The sequence below is a fragment of the Tenrec ecaudatus genome, chromosome 15, assembly GCF_050624435.1.
Source record: "Tenrec ecaudatus isolate mTenEca1 chromosome 15, mTenEca1.hap1, whole genome shotgun sequence".
Taxonomy (NCBI): Eukaryota; Metazoa; Chordata; class Mammalia; order Afrosoricida; family Tenrecidae; genus Tenrec; species Tenrec ecaudatus.
This window is the reverse complement of record NC_134544.1, coordinates 42,985,743-42,999,660: the sequence shown is the minus strand read 5'-3', so window position 1 is coordinate 42,999,660 and position 13,918 is coordinate 42,985,743. Positions and strand designations below refer to the sequence as shown.

Sequence of the window (13,918 nt, the reverse complement as noted above, 5' to 3'; positions counted from 1 at the left end):
ATGAACATTTTTACAAAGTAACCATTTCTCTCTATTTTTCTGAAACTTGGATCCTGGCAGAGACCAAAGGGTTCAAAGGGCATGGGTTTTCTCGTCACAGCAAAGAGTGCCTATGGAGTGGCTGGACCTTGGTGCTTTTCCCAGGGACTTGCTTTCCCTTCTTTCTGTGGCCGGCTCAGCTATGTGATTTGCTTTTGCCCTAGACTGTGTCAGAGAGTTCACAAAAAACGTTTGCATTGCCCATGATTTCCAGACGCCAGAGAGGGTCAGGTACCTCTTCCAGCTTCTAACTACTCCTCGCATGCAATGTGAAAATTGCAGAGAAAGGTGGCGACCACACATCAGGCGTCCTCAAACTATGGCCGGCGGTTCCACATGTGGCCCACCGAGAACATTTATCTGGTCCGCCAGGTGTTTTTTGCCCGTTTTTTTTTTTTTTTTACTTCAAAATAACATAGGTGCAGTGTGTGCTTAGGAATTTGTTCATAGTTTTAGTCCAGCCCTCCAACGGGTCTGAGGGACAGTGAACTGGCCCCTGTTTAAAAAGTTTGAGGACCTCTGCCACACATCCACAAGAGATTTAGATACCTGTCCCAGCAAGTCAACTAGGCTTGGAATTGAAAGTTAAAGACTATGACAAAATCATTAAATACACAAACCCACAAAAGATTGGTGTTCCAGGTTAAGATAATTGAGGTGCCGTTAGTATCAAATGGTATCAAATTATGTCCTCTACTTCTATTTCTCAAATACCTTTTTACAATTCCCTTTAGCAAAGCTATCAAGAACAAAAATCAGAACATTACCTCCGTGGTTTTACGTCACGTTAGTTTGACCTTCTGACTGAAGATGCCACGTTTTTTCATATTCATTCACGCCAAGAATTATTTGAATACAGACACACAAAATAAGAAAAACAAATATTACCTGTTCTTTGTCTCTAACCGAAGCCTCAAGGGACAACTTTCTTTCATAGTGATTGAAATATTTCTCCTTCTCCATTAAGAAGTGTTCCTGGACCTTTTGATACTCTTGAGCTAAGCGTAAATTTTCTTCTAGTGAGTCCACTTGTGTTTTCTACAAAATAAATATTTAAACGGATACAGATGCATTAATTTAAATCACTTGGGTTTATGTGAGGACTATCTGAAAATGTTCCATTACGGATTACAACAAAATACCAAAGCAACCGTAACATGCTTCCCGCTACATCATTATCTTGCCCGTGGTTGTTGTTGTTGTTAACTTGTTGGCCTGTTAATTTTGACACATGAATCCTATGGATCTGACAAAACAGACACTTCCCCAGGTGTCCAGCGACAATGTCTTGGGAAGTCCCCGAGGGTCCTGGGAGCCTCCGCTGAGCATCCCAGGAGACACCCCCCCCCACCCAGTTTCATGCCCGTGGTTCTCACAGAAGCAGAAATAGCCCTTCGTGTGACCAAAACATATTAATCACAAATTGAAGCTCTGGAGGTATCTGAACGTTGAGCCCTCTGCTCTTTGGCTTTTCCTCCGTCTCCATATTTGAGGCGTCTTCCTGTGAATGGCGCTTCTCTGAAGCTGCCATTTGAATGTCTGCCTATCTGAGTCCGAGTTGGGAGGAAAGGCAGCTAAGGACTCCATACAGCTCATGTATGTCACCTGTGCAGTCACGGAGCTCTGGTGGCATCCTGTGCTATGAATTGAACTACTAGCCACAAAATCTGAAACTTCCGCTGCTCTGCGGGGGAGGGAGATGAAGCTGTCTGCTCCTGCATAGATTTAAAGTCTCAGAAACTCAAAGGAGCAGTTCTACTCTGTCTTATGGGATCAGTAGAAGTCAGAATGCACTTGGCCGTGAATTGTTTGTTGGTATTTTTGTATGCTACGTTACCCCAGTGCTGCCTCCCACTTCCGGCTAGAGGGGAGCATGTTCACTGGTACAGAAAAGAGTTCCAGAAATACTGAGCCGAGGTCAGATAAAGCCCTCTGGAACAGAAAAGGGAGTAGCAATATCAGGAAGGTAGGGGGAAAGGAAGGGGGAAGGTGGGGAAAGGAGGGGAGGAAAGGGGGAACCGATCACAGTGATCGACACAGTGGACCTCCCCATTTCCTACCTCCCCCCCAGGGGTACAAACAACAGAAAGGTGGGTGAAGGGTGGCAGCGGTCGGTGTAAGATATGAAAAATAACAATAACTTATAATTTATCAACCAGTCATGAGGGTAGAGGGGGGAGGGAGGGGAAAAAGAAGAGCTGATAACAAGGCACAAATAGAAATCAAATGTTTATAAAATAATGATGGCAACATATGTACAAGTATGCTTGACCAAATTGATGTGTGGATTGTTATAAAAGCTGTAAGAGCCCCCAATAAAATGATATTTTTTTTAAAAGAAAGAAAAGAAAATTGCGTTGCACCACACCCATCGACAAATTGGGAGCCAACTCCAGTTTCACATTAGAAGTATGAAATCCATTCAGCTGCTAATTTTTCTACTTCCAGCAGAGAAATTTTTTCTATTTCTTGCTTCAAGAAATATAGAATCTATAAATAGCATTTAATATTTTCAAACCTGTTAATCTGGTAATTCCACGTGTGGGAATTTATCCTAAGTGATATGCTTTATTCATTCCAAAATTATATATAATAGCAAAAGGTTTCAACCCTGCAAATGCAATATCTGTTTGCGATTGAGTAACTAGATGATAAAATAACCATTGTGAAGCAATTAAAAAGGTTCCCTATTTGTATGAAAATTACCATAACGTCAAAATTTTAAAATAAGTTGTTAAAAATAGTATTAAAGGATTGATATTTAAAAATAGATTGTGGTATGAGAATGTAAATAGAGGAAACAACTCAGCAGAAAACTGCCTGTACAAATATTTCGGCACTTATACACTTCAAGATTTACTAAGGTCAGAGTACGTGTAGCTCACAAAAGCCTAGTGTCCATATTGATCCCTAATGATTAATATTCCCTCATAACTGTTTTTCAAACAGTCAAAATCATGAACTGGGAATCATGTCAAATGCCCTCATTCTAATTCTGGCATAAGAATTTATTTTAAGACTGTAAAAGCTTTCTTGTGATAAACTTGTCTATAGTGATAAGGAATTGTCTCTTGGTAGAAGAACCACATATCTATGAAGATTTTTCTTGAACAATAGTCTCTCCTAAATAACAGCTATAGTTCTTTTTGATATCTCAAAAATCTGATCCATGGGTGATGAACTTGGGATATTAATAAATGTTCCACTGAAGGCAGGAGAAAGGATTCAATGGATTGTTTTTGGGTTTAAACATAAGCACCGTTCTGATCTCTGTGATCGCTTCATTTAGTATTTTCTTTTTGTGCTCTAAATATTACCTATACAATATTGAATCGGACAGCAGTGCCATGAAAGCTGCGGAATTTGCATTACACCTACTTAATGGAAATTAATTGGGGAATATTTTTATATACATTTACATTTTGCTCACCGTAATATTCAATTTTATTCCCAAATTCGTATACTTTCAGTTTGGGGATAGAAACTCTTCTTACAGTTTTATAGATCATAATTAGAGTAGATACCAAGACATAAAATTGTGTAGTAATAGCAATGAATCTTCAAAACATTGTTAGATCAGTCATCACATTTTTAAAGATTACTTCCCAGTAATGAATGTTTGGAAGGATTTACCAGCTCACTACCTATTCCTGAAAGTCAGTGACCTTCAGATGTGCAATGAAGTTTAAGTTTTTTAATTTTAAATAATAGAATTCTACTGATATTGAAAATGTTTTTTTTATGTCTACCTGTGGTTCCACCTCACAACTCTGACTCATTTAATGCTAACCAATAGTATTATAACATGCAAATGAACAAAGGCAGGCTGGTAATATTGGTGAAAAATGGCCCATCGGTCCTGTACCCTCCTGACAGTTGTCTTTTGGTTTAAGGCCCTTGTGGCTGCCAGTGTCAGTCCATCTCATTGAAGGCTGTCCAGTGTGAGGATTGGTGTTGTCTTTACAGTGAATTGTAATCCATACCGAAGACTGCAGTCCTTGATCTTATTTAACAGTGTTTCAAGTCCCCCTCTCTTTGAGCAAGCAAAGGTGTGCCATTTGCACATGTCAGGTTGTCAATAAGCCCTTTTCTTATCCTGATGATGCTTTATGCTTCCTATAATCCAGTTTCTTGGATGATTTGCTCAGCACACATATTGAATAACTGGTGAGAGGCTACAGCCCTGAAAATTCAGTGGCAGTGAGTTGTTTTTGTTTGATTGTTTGTTTGTTTTATTTTAATAGTAGACTAACAGAGGCCTGATGATGCTTTGGGTTAGGTATTAGGCTTTTAACGGCAAGTTTGGTGGTTCAAATCCCCAGTGGACCCATGTGATAACAGAGTATTTTCTCTTTTAAGTTTTAGAGCAGCCCAAATTATTGAGGGCCTGTTTTAGTCTGGGTAAACTAGAGAAACAATTCCACAGAAACTCATATATGTATAAGAAAGAGTTTTCTATATAGGGCAAGTGTACATTCAGAAAGCATCCCAACCCCATCCAGTCCAAGCCCATAAATCCGAATTAGTCCATATGTCCAACACCAATCGACAAAGTTCTTCTCAAACTCACAAAACACATGCAATGACGCTGAATGCAGGAGGATCACAGCCCAGCGGGTAGAAAGTCTTTGAGTCCAGTGGCAGTGTAAGCATCTCAGCGCTGGCAGGGGGCTCCACACGGCTGCTCCAGCACCCAGGGCTGCATGAGGATAAGTCCATGCGGCTTCTCCTCAGGGAGGTCTCACAGGAAGTGAGCCTTGCCAGCTAAGGCTGCCGCACACTGGTCCGACCATCAGAGAGCAAGAGACCAGAGACCCAGAGGGTGAGGTTCATCAAGCCATTTATCTCTCCGCCCTTCAATTAATCCCGCATGTGTTTATCGGCCAGGTTGTCACAATAAACTTTAACTGTCTCAGGGCCTCTGAGTTGAGTTCATAGTAAACTGATGCCAATAATGATAACAGCAATTACAGTAAAACTAGCAGCTGACATTTTAACCAGGAACTGCTTAAAAACAGAGTTAACTAATTTAATCTTCGAAAAATTGGTGGAGGTTGTTGTTTATAGATAAAGAAGAGAAAGCACAGCAGAGTACGTTGAGGTAAATTGCTCAAAGCAGCCTCAGAATATTTTTAACCTCACATATGATTCCCAAACTATTATACTTCCTATCAACACCTACATGTTGTAGGTATTCAAGGCAATTCAATACCCTATCTTGGGTTTTGCATACCTAAAAGCCAAATAACTATGAGTGACTTCGTAGCTACATAATTTTGTGTCACCTTGAGGAAATTAAGAGTGAAGGGGTGGAGTCTAGTCTGTTCAATCAGGTCACACAGCCTGCTGCCTCCTTGTGGGCATGGCCTTCTCATGAGGATTCTGGGCACTTTTTCTTGTCCTCCTGGGAGGCGCGACCCACTCTCTCTATTCTTCACCTTCCTGTTGATAAGCCACATGGAGCCACGTTGATGGTAGCCAGAACCCTGAAAGTGTGCCCACCACCGTTGGACCCACAAGACTCTTCACCCACCGGCCTGTGATCTTCTAGCATTCAGCATCATTGTGAATGGCTATGTGAGTCTGAAGAGGAATTTAAGCACTAGTATCGGACATCAGGGCGAACATCAAACTTATGGACTTGATCTGGATGGGGCTGGGATGTTTTCTCAATATATCATTTCCCTTTTATATAAGCTCTCTCTTCCACACATGATTGCCTCTGGATTTGTTTCTCTACTCAACCAGGACTAACACAGAGAATGAAAGAGTTAATTCCAGCCTCAGCTTCCATCAGCTTTTAAAGAGGATGACTCAGAAGAAGTGCAAAGAAACAAGCCACATCTGCTGTGCCTTGCCCAATTCCTGTCACATAGGACCACCAGCATCACAAATAATTCTTTCATGTCACCAAATTTTCAACTAATTTTGTCATTATACTACCACCTACCATGCTCTTGTACTATAATGGCTTGTGTTTTTCTGTGATGCTAGAAGCTGAGTCACTGGCATTTCGAATACCAGCAGAGTCACCCAACGTGAACAGGTTCTAACAGAGCATCTAGACTGTGAGCAGACTAAGAAGGACTAGGCTGTCCACTTCTGAGGATTCGTCATTTGAAAACCTTATGAATGGCAGTAGAACATTCTCACAAACTGAAAAGCTTTTGAATAGCCACCGATCATTGTCAGGTATAGTTGCCAAAGATGAGCCCCGCAGGTTGGAAGGCATTAAAATATGCCCAGGGAAGTTCTGCCTCCTGAAGAATGACGTGGACAGAGTAAGTTTCCTGGAGCTCCATTGGAGTCATCCATAGGGTATGATTCAAAATGAGAAGAAACAACTGTGAATATTGAGACTACCAGAGACAGTCAAGAGAACACACAAATCTGCCTTGGATGAAGTGCAGCCAGAATTGCTGTACTTCTCGCAGTAACTGTGGCCATGTTGCCAGGACAGACCAGTCCTTGGAGAAGGGCATCATGTTTGGTGATGCGGAGGGTCAGAGAAGCAGAGGAAATTTCTGGATGAAATGGATTGACACTGCAGTTGCGACAATGGGCTCAAACGTAAGAATGATTGTGAGCATGGCACCGGAGGAGAGAGTATCCTACCACTGGGCCCTGTGGAGATCTTCCCCATGGAGCCCAGGACCCTGCTGAAGGCTTAAAGCCATTCGAACTATGCGCTTTGTTGTTGATGTGTCTGTTTCTAATTTAAGAGGGACCTAATAAAAATGAGATCACAAGAGGAAAGTTCGATTCACACTCTAGAGAAATGGGTGTAACTAAAGCATTTGTGCTGTACCTATATCTACTGGATGCCTCCGTAGCCATTTGATTTATTATTAATAACTTAGAACTAGTTTCTTTGACTATAGGGATGATAATATGTCATCTGTAAGACAGACATTTAGATTCAGTTCATTAACCAAAGGGACTAGGTTAATTTTTTTCATTTAAATTTTGTAAGAAAGATGTAATATTTTGACCCAGTTTTAATTCTAACTCTCTTTCCCTGATATAATTATCAACTACTGCCCCTGTTGACCTTTTCTGATAATCCCTCTGTCATCTTCTTGGGGTTTTTAATAGTTAACTGCATACCGCTGCTGTGTTCTTGCGTTTTGTCAAGGCTCTGCCATGCCCATGCTCTCACACAGGCGACAACAAATGCACTGTTTAGTTTCATGATTGGAAAGAACTAAACTGTCAAAAAGAAAAGAAAATGCTTTGATGACTTTTATATATTCATTTTTTACTTGAGAGCAAGCATTTCTTTTCACTCAGATATTTACTTGCTTTCTCAAACATTTATTTAGGAAACCTCAGTAAATTTACTCTATGAGTAGAGTCCTGTGGCTAATGTGGGAATAAAGTCAAGGAGTAGGAATGAACCCTGTGATGGTCTCAATCCGTGAGAGCTTTGCGTTCTATGGGAAGTCAATGGGAATTATCACCAACAGCCTAGACAATGTGTAAAGTGGTCTATTCGGAGTACCAAGGAGTAGCCTCTACAGGGTGGGCAAACAAAGTCATAAAGAGCCCCATAGATAAATAATCCGTGACTTGAATCCTAGAAGAGACCTTTGTTTGACAGAGATCAAAGCTGTGCTGGCACATAGGTCGGTGGACAGTTGAGAAAAGTTGGGGGGATTTTTCAGGCCAAAAGAAATATTTTAGTACTATTCAATTAGTACTCACGAGGTGTGTATTAGAATTTCATAGATCATGTTAACTTTTCTGCCACTTCTAATCTTAAAACCTTATTGTGTAAACAAGGAAAAATACTCAGCGATGTAGTACACCATTGATGGATAGCATTGTGAGTAAGGTTCGCGTCCAAGCGCTATTGCCTTGGAACCTTTGGTTCTGTGCGCATGCCCACGCACTTCACTGTAGACAACACGCCATTGCATCCCCGCAGTGCTCACATTTGCATCGACTGCATCTGTGCCAGCTGAAGGTATGGCATTGGTACTTCTTCAAGTAGCGATGCTGTGGTGCTGCTGCAGTGCTCACCAGTATGAAGATGGATTATGTTGGGGAGGGGAGAGACTTCCTTATAAAAAAATCTCTTTGTGAGCATTGTTGTCTCAAAAGCCTTCCCTCTGCTTTATGGGCATCTGTGTGGTGGTGACAGATGTTTATAATTTATGCCGATTCTCTACAATATGGCAGATGTGGAGAAAATGATATTCTTTATTGGGTGCACCACCGACTGTGTGCATAGATGCATCATCCCACTGCAGCTCCCTTAAAATTCATGAGGTAATTACTACAGAAAACAAGTGTTCTCCCCAGTGCTTCCAAGGAGCAATTCCATAGGAATGGTGTGTGTCAATACCCTGCAGCCTCAGAGGAGTAAAGAATTGTCTGAACTTTCCCAGGAACCAATTCCTTATATGTGCTGCCATGGAAACCGGTTTCTTGTCCAACTAGTATTTCCTGATAATTAGTCTTAAAGAACATCCCTCGTTTTTAAATAGACAAATCAGTGCTCTGCATAAAGGATATTACATTCTTCAAACTGTCCTCGTGAGTTCCTGACAAAGTGTCTTCAGTCCACTCGTTTCTTCACAGGTCAGTATGGAGCAACTATTATACACAAAGCATATGGCAAACACTGTGAGAAACTAAACGAAACCTTGAAGGCATTGGGAGGGAAAGTCTGCCCTTGTCGACGAATCTTGGAGAATATTCTCTTTAGATACATCAACCTAGCATCCACATGCAAGACTACACATTTAACTTTTTATCCCAGCTCCCAAACATGGCTACACATTTAGCTGTGATGTTGATTATACACACAGTTTACTCATGGGTTTGAGGATATTGGCTCTTAGATTTCAAAAGAGATCCAATGGGAATTTAGGAATATTTGGCATTAACTCTCATTTTCTCCTCCTCCTCCTCCTCCTCCTCCTCCTCCTCCTCCTCCTCCTCCTCCTCCTCCTCCTCCTCCTCCTTCTTCTTCTTCTTCTTCTTCTTCTTCTTCTTCTTCTTCTTCTTCTTCTTCTTCCTCTTCTCCTTCTTCTTCTTCTTCTTCTTCTTCTTCTTCTTCTTCTCCTTCTTCTATCCCAACACACTCTATGTATTTGACCAGGCTTTCTTGATATCAGCATAGACAAATTACAGACTTTCAGATACAAAGAAACTGGTATCACAGGGAACTGAGGCATTCTCATAGCTAGCAATGGCTGCAAAGCACTCTATATGAAAAAGATTAAAGCATATGTTCAGATAATGATAGTATTTTCATGAGTGAGCAGTCCCAGCTAAAGTAATGAGCAGAGTTTCAAGGAGATATTCGTTTCTTATAGGATTTCTGTGTCAGTCTGGGCACATTAGAGAAACAAATCCACAGAAATTCAGACATGTATAAGCGAGAGTTTTATATAAAGGGTAAGTGCACATCAAGAAAACATCCCAACCCAGTGCTGCCCAAGCCCACAAGTCCAGCATTAACCCATTAACCCTAATGTCCAACACCAATCCACAAAGTCCTCCTCTAACAAAACACACACAATGACACCAACTGCAGGAGGAAAGCCGAATCAGTGAATGTGTAAGCATCTCAGCGTTGGCAGCGGTCTCTACACAGCTGCTCCAGCACCCAGAGCTGCATCAAGGTAGGTCCATGTGGTTTCTCTTCGACGGTGTCTTGCAGGAAGTGAGCCTTGCCAGCTGAAGCATGGAACTGGCTCAGGCAGCTGCACCCTGGTCCCACCATCAGAGAGCAAGAGACCCAAGAACTGGAAAGGTGAGGCTTATTGGGCCATTTATCTCTCTGCCCTTCAGTTAACCCCACATGTTTATCGGCCAGGTTGGCATAACAACCTTCAACTAACTCAATTTCTGAAAATATTTTAGTTTTTGGCTTCTCCATGTGTTCTCAGCAGTGCAAACATGACCCAGTAACAACTATTAAAATGTCTGATTAATGTAGGCATGTGGTTACGGTGAATGGAACATTCACCTCCATGTTGACTATCATCTTCCATCTACAGATAATGGCGTTAAGGAACCCTGTACAAATGCCCCTTATCTTAGCTAGTAAGTTTCTACTTGATCCAGTCTTCTCAATAAATCTACGCCAAATCAAAGCATTTCTTATAGCCAATCAAAGACACAAAGGATGCCACAGGAAAAGAGTAATGATCACTGTTGCCTAATCCATATTCTTAAAGGATTGCTCCAATTTAAACTACATGACTTAAACTATTACATTAAATGTAACGTATTAATGTCTTAAATTATCTAGGACACATGATATCTCTGCACTAAGTGGCAGTCACAAGCAATCATAAGTATGTTAAATTTATTTATTACTTTAAAGCAGACTTTTAATTTTAGTCCTAATTGTCATTTTGAGTTTCATGATGTTCCCTCTAATATTACTCAACACTTGCTAAGCAGAAAATATTTGTGTATCATTTCTTTGTTAAATGTTTCTGTGCCTTATCCTGACTTAATTATATTTCAATTTATCAATATTTTACATTACATTTTTAAAAGACTATTCACGGTATTGTGTGAAAGGCTTAACAACAATTTCCTCTCCATATACACCTCCTGATTTGAATAGCTTAAGATTTAGAAAGGTTTCCTATTTACTCACATTTTAATGATATACATTTCTACTTCACTGGTGGAAAAGGCTGATCAGTCACAGAAAGGTCAGTTAACACTAAATAGACCCTTTCTTTATGTAATTACAAAGAATAATATCTTTGTGCTGATGGTACTGCACATCGAGTGGGTGATGCACAGAATTAATGTGCTGCCTTGTTGGCCCATGGGATACAGATTCCCATACAATAACCACAACTTATTCTAATTATGCAGCTTTAAAAGGTCATCAGCCAAAAGAGTTAAGGAATTATCAACTAAGTTTATCATAAAGTAATAATGTGCTACATAAATGCAGGCACTATCAGAAAAGTACCTAGAAAGTTTATTAGAAATCAGAGAGATACCGATCTGGGAGTTTCTAGGCCATGTATTATGGCATGAATTAAATACACTGCTCCAAGAATTAAAATATATCTTCCAAAAATTCTCATTGGCATAGTCATCTAACTTGATCCCATATTTTATTAGTAGAAAATATTTTATTTTAAAATCATTTCCATTTTTTCTGCCAATTTCATGCCTATATCCAGGTGGCATTGGAATTTAAATATTTTTCAAAGTTGCTTTTATTACAAAATGATTATGGTTATCCTATATAGAAATAAGAGGGACATTTGAAATAGAAAATGAAAATTCTTTTTTCCACATACTATTGCCATTGTTGCATTCCAAATGATGACATTAAAATTTTGGTGAAAGTTCAAGGTTTCACACAAAGGCAGCAGCAATATTAAAGCTAGTGTCCATCTCTGATCTCAGCCCAATACTCTTTCTGTTGGTTTATCTCTTCTTAATCATGCAAGTGAATTATAAGTTCCTCAAAATTCTAAGAGGATCTGAGTGAATGCTCTAATTTTTAAAATGTATTAGAGAATTCTACTGGATTTCAAAATAAAATGGCTATCAGCAGACAAGAGTTATTTGAAATCATATGTGCACATATAGAGTGAAGAGAGGAAATTGCTTTGCCTGCTTTCGTTGAAGTTGTGCTGCTGTTGCTGTGTTTGTTAGGACCCATCAAGTTGGAGCACTCCCTGGCCCTATGTCATCCTCATGGTTGTTGTTGCGTTTGAACCCAAATGACGGGGTGGGAACATTCAAATCAGTGCATGGGACTAAAATGAGGGACTGGTCCATTTTGCCATGAAGTCCATTGATAAAAGGAGTTATCTTAGAAGCAGCAGCAGAGAATCTCATGCTGATCGGGGAAGAAGATCCAAGAGCCGATTGAGTCCTCTGGACCCTGAGACTCTTGCACAGAAAGGCCGTGGAGGTAGAGGCGACAGCAGAAACACAGGACAACAACATGCTTCCTTGCCCTCAGTGTCTTAGGGCAGGGATCTGGCTTGAAGAGGAGGGGGCCCTTTGGACATGAGTGCGGGCTAATGAGCCTTGAAACCTTTTGCCCTTCAGGGAAGAGGGTGAGGGGCAGAGGCGTGACTGGGAATGGCATGACTAGAGACATAGCTGAGGTTTTCCTGGTTGGCCTGGCGAGAGAAATGCGTTTCTGATTCTGATTATGAGCTCATAATTGTGAGTGTTCTTGGTCAGTTCTGTGTGTCTATTGCAACTGATTATAGAACCAAGCATAGAAGCAATGAGTGCCATGAGAGGGATGGTTGGGGTCAGAAATGGTGAAGACGATTGGAGAACGGAGGCATTTCTCACCTCCGCCCGTAGGAATTGGCCTCTGGCTGACGTGGGGCTAGACACAGTATTCTTTGTGTATTTAGGGCAGATGTTTGAAAAATGTTTCCAAGAATGGAATTACAGATTTGACAAATGCATTAAGTGGAATGGAGAGTGCTTTGAAGATGGTAAGGTTGTTTTCTAAAAATGTTTAAATACATAGCTTTTAAAAAATTTCTGGTTTTCCTTTCTGGTTCGCCATGTATACATCTATATTCTTCAGAAAATTCTCAGCCACAATCTACTACCCTTTAGCTCCAATTACCAAGAACGCTTTGAAGCACCCTTGTGCACCTACACACACTCTCACACGTATGCTTGCTTCTTACGTAGCTTTTCCTTGGAATTGTAGAAAGCATTGGGCCTATGACCACCCAAGTATCAAGTATGAGAAATGTAGTGAGTAACCTGTCATCAGACGCAATAGATTTCTTACAAATGACTTGTATCTTTTGCTACTGCCCTCTTTGGGAAATAAAATAACATATTTTATTTTTTATTCACCTAATTTTTTAAATCATTTTTATTTTTTATACATTTTTATTCACCTAATAACTTCTCCCTCATCAATCACCTTCCAAACATTGAAATGTTCCCTAAGCAAAAAGCAGGACTTACAAATTCTGGGTGGGGGTGGGGGCGTGATTTTCTTACACCAAGAGTTCTGGCTATTTGAACACCCGCGCTGCTTTGTGGGAGACACATGGGACAGTCTGCTTCCACATAGGCTTCTAGCCATGGGAACTCTGTGCAGCAGTGTCATCTACTCATTTGCTTGAAGTGGTGTTTTTGTTGTTTTTGATGATGATGATATTGCTTACCTCCAAAAATAGTTTAATGTATATATATATATACTTATATATATATAAGAGCAATTCAATACACATGTTTTATAAATGAATTTAATAGAATGGAACCACATTAAAGTGTTTGCATATAGTCCATGGCTGCTTTTGCTCTACAAGAGTACCAAACACACTCCTGCTGCCCGTTGACTTCCATCTCACAGGGGCCCTTTAGGATAGGGTAGAAGTGCCCCATAGTATCCTAAAGGTTTCCAATACTTGTAGAACCAGACTGACACATCTTTCTCCTGCTCAGCATGTGGTTGGTGCAAAACACTGGCTGTTTTGGTAAAATAAAAGTGCTAAACCATTGTGACACCAGGGCCCCTTCTACAAATGAATAGGAGTCAGAACACCCGAGACTGAAGAATCAATATTTCTAAGATAATCTTTCTCTGAATAGAAAAGTTTACTGACCACAGCTCCGGACCCTTAATTAGTATGATGCTATCATCAAAACAATGTCCTGATTGAGAATAATTTAGAACTCTCATTCGACACCGTTTGGGGTTGTATTTATGTCTCTGCATGGGTGAGAAATTGCTAGAGTGAATTGTCTTTATTTTTCCTGCAAAAGACTTTCACTAGGAGGATACATAAGCTAACAATTAGTAACTTTGATAGCGTCTCCACGCTCCTACTAAATTATGAGATGTTTGAGATGTGTAATTGCCCTTCAGTGCTGCGAAGTCACTCCCCACTGACTTTGC

At 40.4% G+C, this 13,918-nt stretch overlaps 1 protein-coding gene across 1 annotated transcript in view; it reads right to left on the bottom strand.

The window, feature by feature from the left end:
- The window catches only part of CCDC178 (coiled-coil domain containing 178), a 404,288-nt gene that overhangs the window by 149,499 nt on the left and 240,871 nt on the right, over window positions 1-13,918 (bottom strand). Inside the window, exon 16 of the mRNA XM_075533238.1 lies at window positions 928-1,077. Within this exon, the coding sequence (XP_075389353.1) occupies window positions 928-1,077 (150 nt within the window). The remainder of the gene's footprint in view (window positions 1-927; window positions 1,078-13,918) is intronic.